Source organism: Emydura macquarii, unplaced genomic scaffold (genome assembly GCF_026122565.2).
Source record: "Emydura macquarii macquarii isolate MOO-44397 ecotype Brisbane River unplaced genomic scaffold, CSIRO-AGI_Emac_v2 contig_2205, whole genome shotgun sequence".
Taxonomy (NCBI): Eukaryota; Metazoa; Chordata; order Testudines; family Chelidae; genus Emydura; species Emydura macquarii.
In genome coordinates this window covers 12,118,829-12,136,503 of record NW_027132342.1, presented here as the reverse complement: position 1 = coordinate 12,136,503, position 17,675 = coordinate 12,118,829, and the positions used below count along the sequence as shown (strand labels likewise).

Genomic DNA, 17,675 nt, shown 5'->3' with positions numbered 1-17,675 from the left:
GTAAATGGCCTGATCCAAAGCCCAATGAAATCAATGGAAAGTCTCCCACTGGTTTCAATGGGTTGAACTGGATCTGAAACCTATTCTAGGATCACATCCTGAATTTGTTACATAGAAATCACTGGGAGTTTTGGGTGCATAGGGAATGCAGGATCAGGCCCACTACCTAACAAAGCATTTAACTCAATCTTGAATGGTTTGTAGATGGTTTGTAGCTTATCTATAGAAGATCATCATAAATATTAGAGACAAAACTACTAAAGCCACTTATTCCATTGTGATCTGCAAGAGAGTTCCTCCTTGTGCAATATCCAATCTGCAGATTTAGCAAACTGTTACAAAAGTCAGCAAAAGCAGCATAGAATTAATTTAGCAGGAATGGGTAACTTAGAAATATCTACCTGGCAGAGATGATTTAATGAGGTCTGCCGCCGGAGAATTTGTGAAAACCTTCTGGACACTGCAGGAAAGGAGAATTACACATTTATGTAATATGCCAAATAAAGAAACTTGAATTTAAAAATACCTTGTTAAAACTAGCCTCAATTCAATACACTGAATTTCCTTTCTTTGTTATGACATACATTTGTGACTTATGTATGGTTCATATTAACGGCCCAGTTTTCAAAGACAGACTTCTGAATAGGACATCCAAATCTTACACTTGGCTGCTCAAATCAGTAGTTACAAGTACATAAAAGGACTAATTATATCTGTAAATGATGGTTTGAGTGTCCCAAAAAGGGATTTGGGAAACTAATTAAGGTATCCATACTTGTAACTTGGGCTGTAAATATTTATTATGTAAACAGCATCTGAAATCTATGCTCCCAATCCTGTAAACACTACCAGCTGATAGCTTTCTGCCACCAGTACTTCCTTTCCTTCAGTGGGACTGCACAAACAATAGTAAATATTATGCCCAGTAGAAAGTAACCATTTGAAGGATAGCCACGCATCAAGTACAAGTAAATGCCAATGTGTTCTCAAGTTGACTCTCATGTTATAATCCCTAAAGATCTGCAGATCAAAGCAAATAATCTACAGAAATCTACATTGTCCATGGAGATAGTTAAAAAGTATGTTTTAGGATTTATTAAAACGTCCATTATCCCAATATTTATATGAGCAGAATAGATTTCACTGTTGTGGATTCTCAATAGTTTTGAAATGACAAAGAACTGACAAAAGTATTCTCAAGACACATCTTCCATGATTTTTGGATAACTAAGTAAATGATTGAAAATATCCAGTGGATTATTCTAATTTATGTCTCTGAGTACTCTCTGAAAAATATACTAATTTTCCATGCTGATCAGTAGTTAATCCTTCTCCTAAATTAGTTTTTTTTTTTAAACTTCTGATGTGGAATTTACTGCTCATGCAAAGCAAAGAATTGAGAGCTGCGAAATAAAGCAGGCTTTATCAATAGGTGATGTGCACTGCAGGCATCTACAAAGCAGGTCTGAAAAGGCATAGTGCCCTTTCCTGTGGTGATAGGGTAATTTGATCCCCTTCATATTTAACTCTGGCACTTCTGTGAGTCAGGGCCTCAAGCTGTATTCAAATTGTGTAAGTCTATAGGTTTGTTTAATAATTTGCTTTGCCTAATATCATGCCTAATGCTTGCTTACTGTCAACAAATTAATTTCTTATCAGAGTCCACAAAAAAGAAAAGACAACTGGTCTTAGAGCAGTGTCATATTACATATAAAGGAAATTAGTTCTCATGAGTGAGTGGAGATTATTGGTGAATGAAAGATCTGTGATGCTGATTTTTTTCATGTCTAATAGAACATTTTCCTAGCTTCTAATTAATTTGTAACTGCTTAAATAACACATTCTTCTCCGATCAAAACAAAAAAGAGAGACTGCTCAGTACATACATTCAAATTTGATATTTCGGAGGTTTTCTGGCAGGTCATGGAGAGCTACTTTTAACCACTCATCCAGCTGTTTTGCAAACTTTCGGATCACCTGAGTCAAGCTGAAAAGAGAAATCACTACTTCAGTAAACATATACTCTGCAGTTTATACTGCAGTGCTGGGAAACATGTAAAATCAGGATTTCTCCCCCAGCATATCATTTTTAGTTACAGACAATTTATAAAAAAGATACCTATGGACATAATATTCAAACATGGGCATCTTAACAATACATTTAGATCCCCCATTTGGGATTTGAAATTGCATTAAGGTTCATAATATAGGAATACATGTGCTTAGTGGCCAATTTGAACAGCCACATCTGGGATCTGGAAGTCTCACTGGTTGTTCACATTTAAAAATTGTGCCATAACATAAATTTGACACAGCTTTAGGAGGATGGAGTGACTGTGGGCCAGATTCGATTCTCAGTTACATTAGTGTATACATGGAGAAACTCTGTTAAAGTCAGTGGAGTTACTCCACATTTACACTGGTATAATTCTGAGCAGAATTCGCCCCACCATAATCAATAGAGCCCACTGGCAGCCCAGTAACAAGGCTTTTTAGTGAATAGTTTAAACAGGACTGAATATGGAAAGCTGCATAAAAATATCAGACCTTTAGAAGTTTGGAATGGCGAAGAAATAGTCCTATTTCTTAAATGACTACATTTTGGGAACTCAGTTCTTAATCTGTGTCAGATCTGAATCCTGATCATGCAAGTGACTGTCTGGGCAGCATCTATACCCGTATGCAGTCCCATTGAGCACACAGAGTCACCTGCAGGATCAAGGACTTGGACAGCGTAGAAAATATCTGAAAATGTCTGGAGCAAAAGGAAAAATACCCAAAATACGTTGAGTTCAGGAATTGTTTCCGATTCATCTTCCTCATTCAAATCAACTTTAAAGATAGCCTACCTACTCACTAAGCTTATAATTGTGTTTGGTGTTTTCAGCTTGGAAATAAAAAAAAAATCAGCCTCCACCTATGCAAATGTCACTTAAAAAAAATCATGTCCTAGTCTCAGTCACATCACTTTAAGGAACTATAGATCCAAGATTAGGGTTGGGCTCTATTGTGCCCAGCCCTGCATGAGTACACAAAGGGGAAAGGGAAAGGGACACAAAGAAGCTTTTCCACTTCTTGTGGAGCCCCTGTGCAGAGACTGGGCTCAACTCATTGGGTGAGGTGCACAGCCACTGTTTCCGATGGATACTAGCTACTTACACAGGGGGCAGGAAGGGATGTGTTGAGGAGGACATGGACACAGTCCTGCCTTCCTCCACACTCGCTATCTTAAAGGGCTGGGCATGGATGGGAGTGCTTGAAGCACCCACTGAAAGGTTAGCTTTGTTGGCACTGCAACATTTGTTTCCAGCGAGCCCCTGGAGGAATTCCAGCTGAGTCAGCAAGAATTCCTCCAGGGGCTTCCATTGCTGAGAGACCCTTCTGCATTCCCTCCAGTGTGGGCCATTGCTTAATAGCCACAATCTGGCTCTTTATATGCATTACAAAAGTCTATATTCACACTCAAGTCTCTCCTTATTTGCTATGAAAGAACTAAGCAGCTTGAAAAAAGGACTGCTATGCAATTTAATCCTTTCAATGAAATAGATTTTGGGGAGGGAGGAGGAGGGGGAAGTGAAGTCTGCAAAAACTTACAAGATTTACCAAAGAAATCCATGCTTGTACCCTGTTCCTGGTTGCAGACAGATACTTTCCATCTACTTAACAAACCATACAATCCGAACACTGCACTCTGGTTTAAATAAGCAGAACAAAAGCCAGAAAACCTTTGCTGTAATTAGAGCTACAACAAAATGTAGATGACCAAATGTACAGTGCAAACAATGAGCATGCATAGCAGTAGCCTCAACACATTGTGTCTTCGCAAATCTTGTGCTGAATTTTGTCAAATGATATTGAACATATTCATAAAAATCTAAGTCTGTTCTCAGATAACACACAAAGAGAAAAAGGAGCTACATATACTGGTTGAATAAAACTTTTTTTGCAGTGAATTGTTGACCCTAACCCTGCTCTTTCTATGTAAGCAAAACTTCATGGGCACAAACGAGTTCCATGTAGGAAGAGAGCAGACAAGAACTGCCGTGTAGGTCGGAAAGGAGAATTTAGTTCTAACACTAGTTTGGAAAGGCTATGTATCTTTCCTGCTCAGCAGAAATAAGCTGTGTGGGCCAACTTCTGGATCACGTGAAGAAAATGACTGCAAAATGGGCACATATCTATCCTGCACACTATAGTATTTAAATGCACCCATGCTCTCTCAGAGGTCAGCCTTATGCCCAGCCCCCACATGCATTCTATTCCCGGTAAGTGAAAAAATAATTTGAGTCAGAAACGGTGACTGAGACTAATGCTTGGATTTCTGCAGTGGCGTATGCATTTGTGCCTAAGCAGGTAGATCATACTAGTATCACTTGGAGCCAGAGCACAGAATATTGTGCTCTCAGTCCTGGAGAAGTGACAGAGCAGCCTTTCTGAAAGTTTTCAAAGAAGGCATAATGAAGGCATTCTACTTCCTATTGATTTTTGGCCAGCATTCATGCATATGCCAGCTGCAATATGACAATCTATTTGCTGCTAGACATTTCTTTAGGATCCCATCTCTGTTTAAACTCATCTAAATTTATTCTGACTTGCATTCAGGAGACAGGAAATATATAGGGGAAATTATGCTTATTAAGAACTGCACCAGTAGAAAATAAATCCACATACTTAACAAAAACAATTCAAACAAAAACTGTCAATACTGCAGAACATACTAACCTGTCAGGCAATGCTTGCAGTACTGTTGGCATCAAAACTCCAGAAATAGCTTTGTACAATATTGAATCACAAACCCCAACTATATTTACTACAGTGGAAGAACCCAATACAGGAAGCATGTGAGGCGGCATCCCTTGCCAAAAGTGCAGAAGAAAACTTTGAACCTATAATTACACACACACACACAAATTATACTTGACAAATATGATTTTTTTCTTAAAATGATCTAATTCCATATTACTGATATGGCACCATAATCGTACATGGCGCTGCACAAAAGTCACATCACAAAGTCCCTATTTGGACAGGCTTACATTGTAACTTCAACAAATATGGTACATGATAAGATAAACGCACAGGAGGATAAAGAGACATGCCAATGGGAAGATCAATTTAAGGAACGCTTTTGTGTTAACAGACTGCAAGAATTCCATGCATGCCACACAATTTTTATTCTCTATCATCATGGACCGTGAGGGCAGCTCTTTTGACTTCCACATACAGAGCCCGATTTTCCATATCTTGCACCATGTGTCGTGATTTAAACATGTGCAAAGTGAAGGCAAGGAGGGGGCTAGAGTTGGTTCAAAGATGGGAAGTATTTTCCATGACAATTTTTGAAAGGAACCAAACATGTTTGTTTGTTTTTTTAAAGAAATGTTCTATTTATTTGAAAAACTGGAAACAGAAAATGTTTCTACTAGAAAAGGAAGGAGGGGAAGGGAGAGAAACGGGGGAGGAGGGGAAAGCAGTTTTTAGTAAAAAGTGGGAATTTCAGTCAAAACAGAAATTTTCTGTGAAAATTTTCATTTAGGAAAAAAAGCCATTTGCCATGGAAATATATTTGATGAGCCCTAGAGCAGTCAAAACACTAGTATTCTAATTTTACAGCATTTTAAACCCACTTTGCACTGATGTAAATGACTACACAAGGTGCAAAACAGTGGCAAATCAGGCCTGTAAAATGTTATAGTTTTCTCTCCCTATTTCTGTCTTTATATGTACAACTTTGGGGTTTTTTCTGTTAGTCAAACCCTCAGCCACCAGAGGTGCTGAAAAACTATCATATTTCCCAACCAAATATACCATCTTTTGACTGAGGAACTATTCTGGAACTGATCCTACAAACACTCCTATAAATATACTTATTCAGTGTTACTGAAGTCAATGGAACTAGAATAGGGGGTATTTGCCTTATATAAACTGTATGTCAGTTTTACTCTCATTAGAAATGGCCTTGATCCCCATTTGAAGATGAGTGATTGTTAACAAGGAAGCTACTAATGGAAAATATTAAAATGGGAGACAGTTCCTATTTTACTCTGGTAAAGGAAAATATCTAGGCTGGATATGATCATTTAAAGAGCCTCAGCTTGAAACTGGAAAAGTGTGGGGAATACAGCATGAGAGAGAGGCACAGGGAATTCTGCCACCACTCTGGCTAGAATCTTCAAAGGGGCCGACACAAATAGGTGCCCAGCTCCCACTGACTTTCAATAGGAGTTGGGTGTCTTGACTCCTTTTGGCTCCTTTGCAAATCCCAGTCTCTGTATATTCAGACTTATTTCCCTTAACTAAATACTTTCTCCATATGCAATTGAAAACTTCTTTACACATCAGCAATTTTGGGAGTTTGCAGTTCTCGAACTATAACAAAGGCTATGTACATGCATGCCCAGAAAGTTCCCAAACCAACAGAAATAGGTTGCAAATTTGTGGGGGTAGTTTATATAACGAAGCAAGTCAAAACAATGCAACGCCTCAAACTGGCTGCAATGAATCAATCTGAATCTTGTATCCAAAATATGCCCATTCCTAACAGATACTCAAGCAATCAACAGGAAGTACTAGCAGCACAGGGCTATAACTGAGCAAAGGTAAATGTACATTGAACACTGAGAAAAATTTCCTAAGATTGATATCTGTTCATGTATAAAGATCTCCTTAGGGAAGTGATGGAAGACATTTCTTGAGTCGTACAACATTGGCATACTAAAGAGTACATGTAGGGATCAATCCTACATTGGAGAAGGGGTACATTAGATAGACAAAATCTACTAAATTATCTCTAACTTATGTGATGGTATAAATAAGAATTATTATTAACAATAATGTTAAATAGGGGTCTACCAAATTCATGGACATGAAAATCACATCACGGACTATGAAATCTCGATTCCTTCATGAAATCTGGTCTCCAGTTGCCCAGCTCTGAAGGCAAAGCGGAGAGTGGTGGCTGCTGGCTGGGAGCCCAGGAGTGAACGCAGCACCACCGCCAGCAGCACTGCAGATGTACTCTCTGGCTGCCCAGGTCTGAAAGCAGCACAGATATAAGGGTGGCAATTACCATGACCGTCCCACCCCCACAAACAGGCTCGTAATCTCCTTTTGGGTCAGGATTCCCCAGTTTGAGAAATGCTGTGGAGAAATCACACATTTTCCGTGGGTTGTTCATGGCATAAATAGCAAATTTCATGCAAATTTGCTATTTATACCATGACCAACCCACGAAAAATGTGTGATTTTCCTGCAATTTAAGTAGGCTCCTATGTATAAAGCACCACATATATACTAGTGCAAGTATCCTCCATCATTCACAAAAATATCATGTGGCAGAAAAATCTATAACTTGAAATATCACATTTAAAATATGCTCCAAGAATCCTGGATACATTAAATGTTATTAGACTACAGTTCTTAGCATACCTCATCAAAGTTGGCTCTTATTACAGTGTCTAGTATCCTCTGACAGTGAGTTCTGTACATCATAATAAAGGTAGAAACCTGAGAAAGAAAAGGAAAGATACATGAAAGATTCATTTTACTTTACAAAAAATCAAATCAAATAAAAAAAACCTTCTGCTTTAAAAACTATTATCAAAATACATGGTACAAAAAGGAACGTGGGATTTTCCCTCCATATATAATTGCAAAAAATACTAAAATCAGCTGAAGTGATGAGTTCAGTTATATTATTATTGGGAAGAATGTAAGTTTTAAAGCTAAATTCTCCCTTTTGAGCCATACAGAGGATTCCTTGATGGGGATTCTGCAAGTATAAAATGAACAAAAAAGTCTTGATGAGATCAACAGAAAGAACATAGCCCTTAAATTAGGATACATAGAATCATATTTCTTTTGTTCAGTTTACATATATGCTACACACATGAATAGTAGAAGATCAATCAAGAGTCAAGATGCTTTGCCATGTGCACATAAAGGATTTTTTCACTTTCCAGCCTATGTGAAAGAAATGTAGTAAATACACTCTTTTGTCAGGAAAGTGTTAGTATATTTCTTTCAGTTTGCAAACAAGGAAGTTCAGCCTTTGTAGGTGGTATACTCGATTACCAAAACCTAGAATATCACAATTGGTGACATAAATAGGTATCCTTTGTTAAACCTTTCTTACTGTATACACTGTGCCTACAGAATGAGGAGTTTACACTGGACTTGGAAATGTTGAATAAAATTTACAGTAGATTTTTTGTCAGACATTTAAGTGGGAGAAAAATATGTGTTACTAGCACATGGAGCAATTAAGTCCCTCATAAATAAAGCCAAAGCATTATTAAACTCACTGTTATTTAAGATCCTTGTATTTTAGATCAACCTTTCATCAACAGGAAAAAAGCGAGGCAAGCTAAAGGAATATTTCAAAAGCATTACCTTCTCCTCTGGCAGACTGGCTGGCAGATTTAGATCTTTGACATTTGGAAACTCTGGCAGCAATGTTCCAAGTTTGGATCGTGGTGAATACGCCACTGTCTGTTTAGTTACTTCTTTTTTTCCTGTTTCATTGACCCAGGCTGCTCCTTTCTTAGAATACATCACATCATAATACTGAGAGCTCTCTTTCACTGCAATGCCATAGTAATGGTACCTGATACATGAAAATACACATTTTATAATCAGTCTATTCATACAGCGTAAAAATACTGAGGGGAAGAGAAAACATGCAATTGTTGGTGATTTCTCTTGCAGAACGATTTGTGCCAGTCTACATTTAGTGCACAAGTGCCGATTTAATGGCAGAGTGAAATTGTAAGGTATCGAGTTTCCAAATATCAATCCTGCTGGTAAAAATAGCTCTAATCAGGGAAAGTAAAGATGGTTCTGTGATAGGGCAGGGAAATACTGGATTGCAACTTTTTGTTTGTGCTTTCTTAAAAGCCTCAGCTGTAGCTTAAAGCTACTTGTTGTCTAAGCACTTGCACTAGAGCTATGCGGCTGATCATTTTGCTTAGCTAGTGGCAGAGACATAGAGTCAGAACAACAGGACTCGCCGCACTGCTATATTTCCAACTGCCTGATTCTCAGGCCGCTGAGTGCTGGTTGGACTCTGGGGAGCAAAAGTCTTTTATCATCTTCTGGGGTGTGGCTTCTGGAGTGATGCCCCATTGGTCAACCAAAAGGGGCTCACTTGAAAACAACATTACGTACTCTGAGCGGCATTTTCAAAAGCACTGAAGTGACCCCATGCACAAGCCCAATTGACTTTCAATGGAATTTATGCTTCTAAACCACTTCAGCACTTTTGAAAACCCTGCTCTGCATTCCCTAGTTCCCTTTAAGGGTTTAGGACCAGCCCCAGATTCCACACAGGACTGTAGACTACCAGAATAGTCCTAACTACAGCTGGCTGAATTTCAGGATTTCTGGTTCAAGGGAAATTTGCCAGTTAGAAGTTTGGCTTCATTCCAATTGAAACGGAAACCAAATTGTTTGAAGTTTCCTGGGAACTGGAAATTCTTGGGGGAAAAAAAGTTTTGGAAACACCATGTGCGGCCTCTATAGCAGCAGGTAAATTGACAAGAATCACGTCAACTTCACTCAGCCACAGCCAGGACTCCCAGGATCTGCGGCTCTGGGGCAGCTCCACCCACGGAAAGTCCTGGGTCCCTGTGTGGCCAGCTGGCCAAGGGGGTCTAGAAGCCCTGGATCCCTGGCCCCAGAGGAATCCGCACAGTGGGGCTGCCCCAGAGCTAGCCTGGAAACCCGTGTTCCCCAGCAGCCCACCAGGAAACCAGGCAGGGATCCACCAGAACTCTGCTTGGGATTTAAGTAAAGATCATTGAACCTGAGACATTTCTGCAAAACAGTTTGGGTCTGACAAATCAGCATTTTCCCGATGAAACATGCGTCAGAAAATTCCTGACCAGCTCTAGTCTTAACCCTGCTACATGTTTAAGATGACAGTCTTGTGCTCCTGCTCAGCTACCACCGGCTGCACACATTCACGTGCTCCATTTGCTACATCATAAGTGAGATCCTCTCACCTGCTCTAGTCCCTTTATGCTGAGTAAAAGGCCTGTAGAAACCTACAGGGGCTCTAACAGCTCTGGTTTAGGCTGGGGGAGAATTTCCCCCAGCACAAGCACTGTGGAAGACAACCATAAGACTGTCTTCTGACATCCTCCTAGTAACCCCTGATTTGAGGGGCATGCCAGAGGTGGGAGTGGGGCGTGTTGGGGGCAAGGCTACAGCCGTCAGCATCGCAGAGATTCCGAGCATCCCTGGGAGGCTGTCATAGCCTAGACAGTGCCACAGCACTGTCTGAGGAGGGCACAAGGATGGATTTAAAGCTTCCTTTGACCCCATTTCCCCTGCTTTGCAAGTTTTCTGCAGTGCCTTAGAAGTGCAACACAGAATCTCACTCCCTATGTTCTATCACTAAATTGTTCCTTTAGGGCTAGATTCTAATTCTTTTACTTCTGTTGGGTAGCACTTTATGCCAAAAGTAACCTCGTTGACTCCATTAGGACTGTTCACGGAGTAAGTACTATTCAACATGAATAAGGAGATCACAATCTAGCACAGTTAATTTAATTGCTGAATTACTGTAGGTGCAATCACTATAGGTGAAAATGTAGGTGCATCATATGAGAGGCCTTTCCCTCTAATAAATTCAGCAATTCACAGCAGCTCAATTTGATCTCAGCTACACCTGTTTCAAAATCAAAACCTGAACAAAAGCATCGAGAATTAGATAGCATTTTATTTTGTATTATTTCATTCCTGGCACATTTCTCTTAGCAATACATGACACAAGAGGTTTTTCAAATAGCCTCAAAATCAAAGAAATGGCAATATTCAAAATTAATTTATTAGGATTACTGCTCCAAAGGGCAAATCCTTATAAGCGCACTCTGCAAACATTCTTTTCTAACTTTTCCTATAAGTTGCTGTCGAAAAGAGTTAAGCCAGCGGCCAGCATATGAAAGTTTGAGCTTTAACAGAATAAAATGCCAACCACACACAAACATTTTTACAGTGGAATGGAATGAGTTTCCTTTCATGGCCTGACTACCTGCAGCACTCCTTCAGTAAAAGAAATAAAATTCCCTGCACACCATGTAGTTTCCATTGGGAAAAGTAAACCCTTGTGTATATAATTGAAGAGTTTCAAGCTACAGTACTATACAGAAAGAAATCAGCTTTCATGTATAGCTGCCTTCTCATGGCTCACTGTTGTGAACCTGTTTTTAAGCTCTGTGAGATAGACCACAGCTGTGTTCTTAGGGTAATAAGCCCTGTTGCAAAGAAGAAAGCTGCTCAGCTGATGCCCAGAAGCATTGTGACATTGTAGCTCTGAACTTCCTAACCTTACTTTTCACTATAAAAAGACTGAAGGCAGAGCAGTGTGATGCTGGATAAGCTTAACCATTCATATGGCTGGAGTCACCTTTGGCAATAGGTGGGGAGTGGAGCAATTGGTTAGCCCAGTTGAGGGAGACAAATGTTATTTTATAGTTCTTGAGTAATTTCACTACGTAACATTTAATTTGAATATAATTGGATATTTTTTTAAAATAAAAGTGAAAGAGGTGTTGTGTTTGGCAAAGAAGGTGTTTATTGTAATGGACTGTAGTGTGTGCCTGTGTATGTATACCTTCACCCTTAATTGATAAAATCAGAAACTAGTCATTGGGGTGCTATAGTCCTGACACTGCTAACAGCTAAAAGAGACGTAGAACTGAAAGAACTGAATTCTACCCGTCCTGTGGCTGTGAAATTTTGAGACATCCAGCTCCATAGCAATCATGAACTCCCTATGTGGACATGCATTTGTTTCAATGCTGATTGCCTAAAACCCTGTAGATTCCTTTTATTATTTTGTTGTTTATTTTGCCAGCTTTTCCTTATTTTAAAAGATGGCTAAGGTCAGATGTTAGCAACAACCCAGGTCAAGTTTGAACAGGATGGGAATCTTATTGGACAATTCAGTGAGATGGCACACGGCCACCAAATATCTTACTGGCACTCTCACATCACCAAGCATGGTCCTGTGAATATTAAAATAATCACAAATAGCTGCAAATGCAGCCCCATAACTATGTAATGAGTTGGCCTGTTCTATTTGATGCTATTCCTGAAGGCACCCCATCTGGAAGGCAATATTGACTGGAGTGGTCAAATTTATTGGCCAAATGCTGCTCATCTACAGCAGGACGGTGGCTACAACCAACTTTAATGTGAAAATATGTCCATACCTCTGCATTAAGCAGGAGTGTAATTGCCATCTATTTCTGTTTATGCAAATTAAATGTGGAACTGGGCTCCTGGTAAATTGCCAATATGGCTCCCTCAAATGGGCCAGGTTTGGGTGTCCCAGTTATAACACAAGTGAATTACTATTTCCAGCACTCAAGATGCCTTCTAAAACCAATGAACATTATTGACAAACATGGTAACACTCATCCTTTCCTTTCAGCTGAAAAGCAGTTAACCAAATGACTTTGCAGCTGACATAGGTGTAACTTCATGTGTAAGATTGTATCATGCAACTGTACACTCTCCCCAAAACCAAATAGTCACATCTTCATACATACTGCCCTTTCTGAACCAGAGCAGAAATCATGTCCATTTCTAAACCTGGGCATCCTGGCCTACCATGTTTTGCTAATGTGCAGCTGGGCTAGCCCATCAATAACACCTGAATAATAGTTTGGGTTATTAACCATTATGGTAGCTGGGCAGGAGCACATTGATCTTTGGGATGAGATCTCAGTTTTGAAACTGTCTGAGGATTGTCACTCTGGAAAAAGAGTTTGGTTATAAAACATAGGAAATTCTCACAGAAATTGTCTCAGGGAGATGGTGGCAGGTTGTCATATAGTTAGTTTTGATCTCAGTGAAGAGAACATTCTAGAAACACGTCACCATGGTTCTATTTATTAGAAGGAGAAAGAAGTGGAATCAGATTTTAAAATGGTATTTGATTGAATGTCTTTCAATGCAGGAGTTATTCTTGGTTTATTTAGCAAAGCTTTTGATACAGTCTCCCACAGTATTCTTATCAGCAAGTTAAAGAAGTATCAGTTGGCTGAATGGACAATAAAATGGATAGAGAGCTGGCTAGATCATCGGGCTCAACAGGTAGTGATCAATGGCTCCATGTCTAGCTGGCAGCCAATCACAAGCGGAGTGCCCCAGGGGTTGGTCCTGGGGCCGGTTTTGTTCAACATCTTCATTAATGATCTGGAGGATGGGGTAGATTGCACCCTCAGCAAGTTTGCAGATGACACTAAACTGGGGGGAGTGGTAGATACCCTGAAAGGTCAGGATAGGATACAGACGGACCTAGACAAATTAGAGGATTGGGCCAAAAGAAATCTGATGAGGTTCAACAAGGACAAGTGCAGAGTCCTGCACTTAGGACGGAAGAATCCCATGCACAGCTACAGACTGGGGACTGACGAGCTAGGCAGCAGTTCTGCAGAAAAGGACCTGGGGGTAACAGTGGATAAGAAGCTGGATATGAGTCAGCAACGTGCCCTGGTTGCCAAGAAGGCTAACGACATATTGGGCTGCATTAGGAGGAGCATTGCTAGCAGATGGAGGGAAGTGACTATTCCCTTCTATTCGGCATTGGTGAGGCCGCATTTGGAGTATTGTGTCCAGTTTTGGGCCCCCCCATTACAAAAAGGATGTGGACAAGTTGGAGAGAGTCCAGCGGACGGCAACAAAAATGATTAGGGGGTTGGAGCACAATACTTATGAGGAGAGGCTGAGGGAACTAGGTTTGTTTAGTCTGCAAAAGAGAAGAATGAGGGGGGATTTCATAGCAGCCTTTAACTACCTGAAAGGGGGTTCCAGGAAGGATGAAGCTAGGCTGTTCTCAGTGGTAGTAGATGACAGAACAAGGAGCAATGATCTCAAGTTGCAGTGGGGGAGGTCTAGGTTGGAGATTAGGAAAAAAAATTCACTAGGAGGGTGGTGAAGCACTGGAATGGGTTACCTAGGGAGGTGGTAGAATCTCAGTCTTTAGAGGTTTTTAAGCTGCGACTTGACAAAGCCCTGACTGGGATGATTTAGCTAAGGTTAGTCCTGCTTTGAGCAGGGGGTTGGACTAGATGACTTCCTGAGGTCCCTTCCAACTCTAATATTCTATGATTCTATCGTTAATGTATCAGTTTATTTCTTATTTTATATTTTTTTCTTATTGATCAATAACATCATGCTCATAGGCTTTACATGGGAATGAGAAGTTTTACCAACAAAATTTTGCAACCATACTACCTAGGGCTTTCATCTTATATCTTACAAATTAAGGGTCAGATCTGGCCAATATGTGGACCTCTAAGAAAAACCTAGGTGTTGCAGAGAGTGATGTTGTATTCACTCTTTTTTCTGAAATCAGTATAGAGTCAATTCCTCTGATGTTAGGATGCACTTTATTTTGAAATTTTATCTTTTGGATGAGAGAGGAAACTGAAGTCCTGACCACTTATGGTTACTGAAGATCTCATCTTCTCACAAGAGCAGAGTGTATTAACTACTGATTTCTGGCCAATTTTCAGTTTGGGCAATTGGATTCTTTCTACCTACATTCCCTCTAGAATCTCTTTTTGATAGTGTTCTGCCATTTATGTCCTAAACTGCATACTACATAATAAATGCAACCATTTCTGGGGTGTAATGTGGCAACTTAGTGGTGCGTGTGAAGATCTTAAATAGTGTGTGAAGTGTTCTGGGACTTTTTGGCAAGAAAGGTGCTATATAAAATGTATATAAAATATAAATGATGTTATTATAACTCTATAACATTTCAGAAAGTTAGCAGAGAATGTTGAAATAAGTAAAAGATGCCATTTTAGACTATTACAAATGACCATAGTTACTACATCAGTAAGAGAAAATATTACTTGGTATTGGCTTCCAAGGCAACAGAAATAGAAGTCAATGGGAACCCTACAGTAGAATCTTCAGGCAAAGTTTGGTCCTAAAATGCTACAGAGAAAATTCATCCCTGGAGTCATGCCCCTATCTTCTGTGGCAGGAAATCATGGCAGAATTTGGCCCTCTGTGAGAATGTGAAATAATACTATACGTTGCTCACTTCGACTGGCCTCTGGTTCCGAGTCTTCTTGTCGTTAACTGTGGAAATTGTTGTCTTATTATCTGCAAATAAATACATTGGCATGTTAACAAATCCAAGAAAGCGCATACGCTAATACTGTAGTTTTAATGTAGCCTGTTTTGGGTAGCATGAGGGAAGAGAAATTGTATTGTGCATACACAGAGGCACCCCCAGAAATTTGTCACCTAGTATGCACAATCGCACTCACCCTGCAGCGACAGGTGGGCCTGGCTCCCCATTTCAATTATTGCAACCTGCTGCCCAGGGTTGCCTTGCCACTCAGATTTGGCCTGGAGCCAGGTCAAAACACCACTCGCTGAAATTTGGCCCTGAGGCCCTCCATCATGATAAGTCACACCACCACTCAGTTTGGCCACCCTCTCAAATGGGAGCCCATGGCAAACGGCTCATTCTTCCCACTCTCTGGGCAGCCCTACCCCCCAAATTGGCACTTCTGCCAATGGTATGCACCATGTGTAACATGCATACAGCTGCAAGTACCACTGCACATACATGTAAAGTGTGACAGGAGAAATCTGACCAAATGAACCCATTCTAAAAAATGATGTATGGTTTTATTCCCTTTACTGAATGAGAGAAGAAACAACAAATGAAATTCAGAACAAATCCATTCACTTAAATGAAGCTGCTCTGAATTTATACCAGAGTGAGACATGGTTCATAAACTCTAAGGGCACACTTCTGCCCTTGAGCTTAATGAGAGTTTCACCTAAAATTGGGTCTAATATTAAAGTTATTCATGTATGTGCCTGCAAGACCAGGGGACCTCACGTTGCCCTAGTAAGACACTAATTGGAAAATTTCCTCAGTGCTCTGGTCAAATAAACCTGAGATTTTACAATGTAGGTAACTTTTGGTTATGAAATATTAATATATGTGCAATATCTCATCTTGTTGGTTCTGGAAGCAGAATGTTTCTTAGAATGCAGTACTTCTTTCAAGGCCCCCACAGTCCTGTTATTAAAATACTCGCACCACTATGAGAGGATTCCTTGGGACAATGTTGCTGTTTGACAGAGGCCACGATTCTGTTCAATGAGGTTCACAGTTGTGTTTACAGGGGCAGCATAGTGTTAACACAGGCTTGATCTATACTGTGGATGGAGAATAACGGCGCTTCACACAAACAGGATAAAGCAGAGAATCTGAACACTGATTTATGCTCAATAGACAATGAAGAGGACTGGTAACAAACAACACATCTTCAGTGCCAGCAACATTTAGGACTCAGACAATTAATTCAAACAGTAGATCATGCCTTCAATAATTATTGACTCCTTCATGCAGTCTAGTCCCTGCATCAGTGCAAAGTCCCCTTGTATGAGTCTGTCCAACTCCTACTGAGGTCCAAGACAGTGCAACCCCCTCACAGGATTGAATCCAGTCTGGCGTATCACATGAGGCATAATGAAACCTCTTTCCCCAGAACTGCCATATAAGAAAGAAAGCAGTAGGCCTTGCAGATTGGTATGAAGAAGGAATTTCTTCCTTTATTTTACTCATAAGCATTCTATTTTCCACACTAGATTATTGCTGAATTTTTCCCATACTAGATAAAAGCCATGTAAAATTAATTGAAGACAAAGATAAAAGGACTAAAAAAGCTGTTCAAACAGAAGAAAATGTCAATTAAAGATTAATTAAATAATATGGACTTTTTCCATAAAGTAGAGTTTTACCACAATTGGTATCAGCAATCAAAAACTAACCCTGACTGATGATCGAAAGCTCTGGAACGTGCTATTAGATCAAACGTGCTTCATAAAGACATTATGGTATCACATATTTGGTTTATTCTTCACAAATATTTCCTACCAAATCTACAAATAATTTTCCTTGTGTGACAGATAATCAAATTGTGTTTGTTTCTGAAAACGTTGCACGCTTTGGCTTGTGTCAAAAATGCTATGTATGTTCAGACTCACTAGGATGTTCAGCTTTAATTTCTGGAGCAAAACTTCAGCAAATGGTAAAACACTTTTGTGGAACTGTGAAAGTTCAGCCGCGCTGTTTGATAAATGAGCAGACGGGCAAGCAGTCCCTCTTTCTTTTTTTGTATGGATTCAATGAAGCCTGCCTAAAGAACACCACATGCTGTTCCAGCTACTGATCTAACATTCCGCAACATCTCAACCTTCCAAATTCCCTTTAATTACACATTAATCCCACCCCTCTCTCTTTCAGTTTCTGCAGACAGGGTTGGGGGCTCCACAGGGCTGTGGGAAAAAAAGGCAGTGTTGAAGAACCACTTTCTGAGGATTTTTTCCCCTTTTTTCTTTTGGTGGTTGCTGTCACTCAGAACGTACCATTCCACTCCCAAAGTTGAATATTACAGCAGTAGATTCAAGAGCAAACATACTCTATTTTACTTTTACTCTCATTTTTATTTAAAAACAAAACAAAAAAAAGGATTTACTTTTAAAGTGTGCCAAGTGCTGCTTAAGTGTTATAATACGCACTGTAAATGTTACTTTATGAACCATATGCTGTGGAAGTTCTTGAAGTCTAGAAATCACATTTCTACATGTCAGGGCAGAAATAATCAGGAAAAGAGAAGAATAAATAAAGC

At 39.8% G+C, this 17,675-nt stretch overlaps 1 protein-coding gene across 1 annotated transcript in view; it reads right to left on the bottom strand.

Annotated features, from left to right (window-relative positions):
• Nucleotides 1-17,675, bottom strand: part of RFX4 (regulatory factor X4) — a 104,259-nt gene that overhangs the window by 46,427 nt on the left and 40,157 nt on the right. The window contains exons 5-10 of the mRNA XM_067558991.1: nt 15,065-15,126; nt 8,392-8,605; nt 7,429-7,506; nt 4,723-4,886; nt 1,887-1,987; nt 402-460 (exon numbers count right to left, since the gene is read on the bottom strand). Coding sequence (XP_067415092.1) covers nt 402-460; nt 1,887-1,987; nt 4,723-4,886; nt 7,429-7,506; nt 8,392-8,605; nt 15,065-15,126 — 678 coding nt within the window. The remainder of the gene's footprint in view (nt 1-401; nt 461-1,886; nt 1,988-4,722; nt 4,887-7,428; nt 7,507-8,391; nt 8,606-15,064; nt 15,127-17,675) is intronic.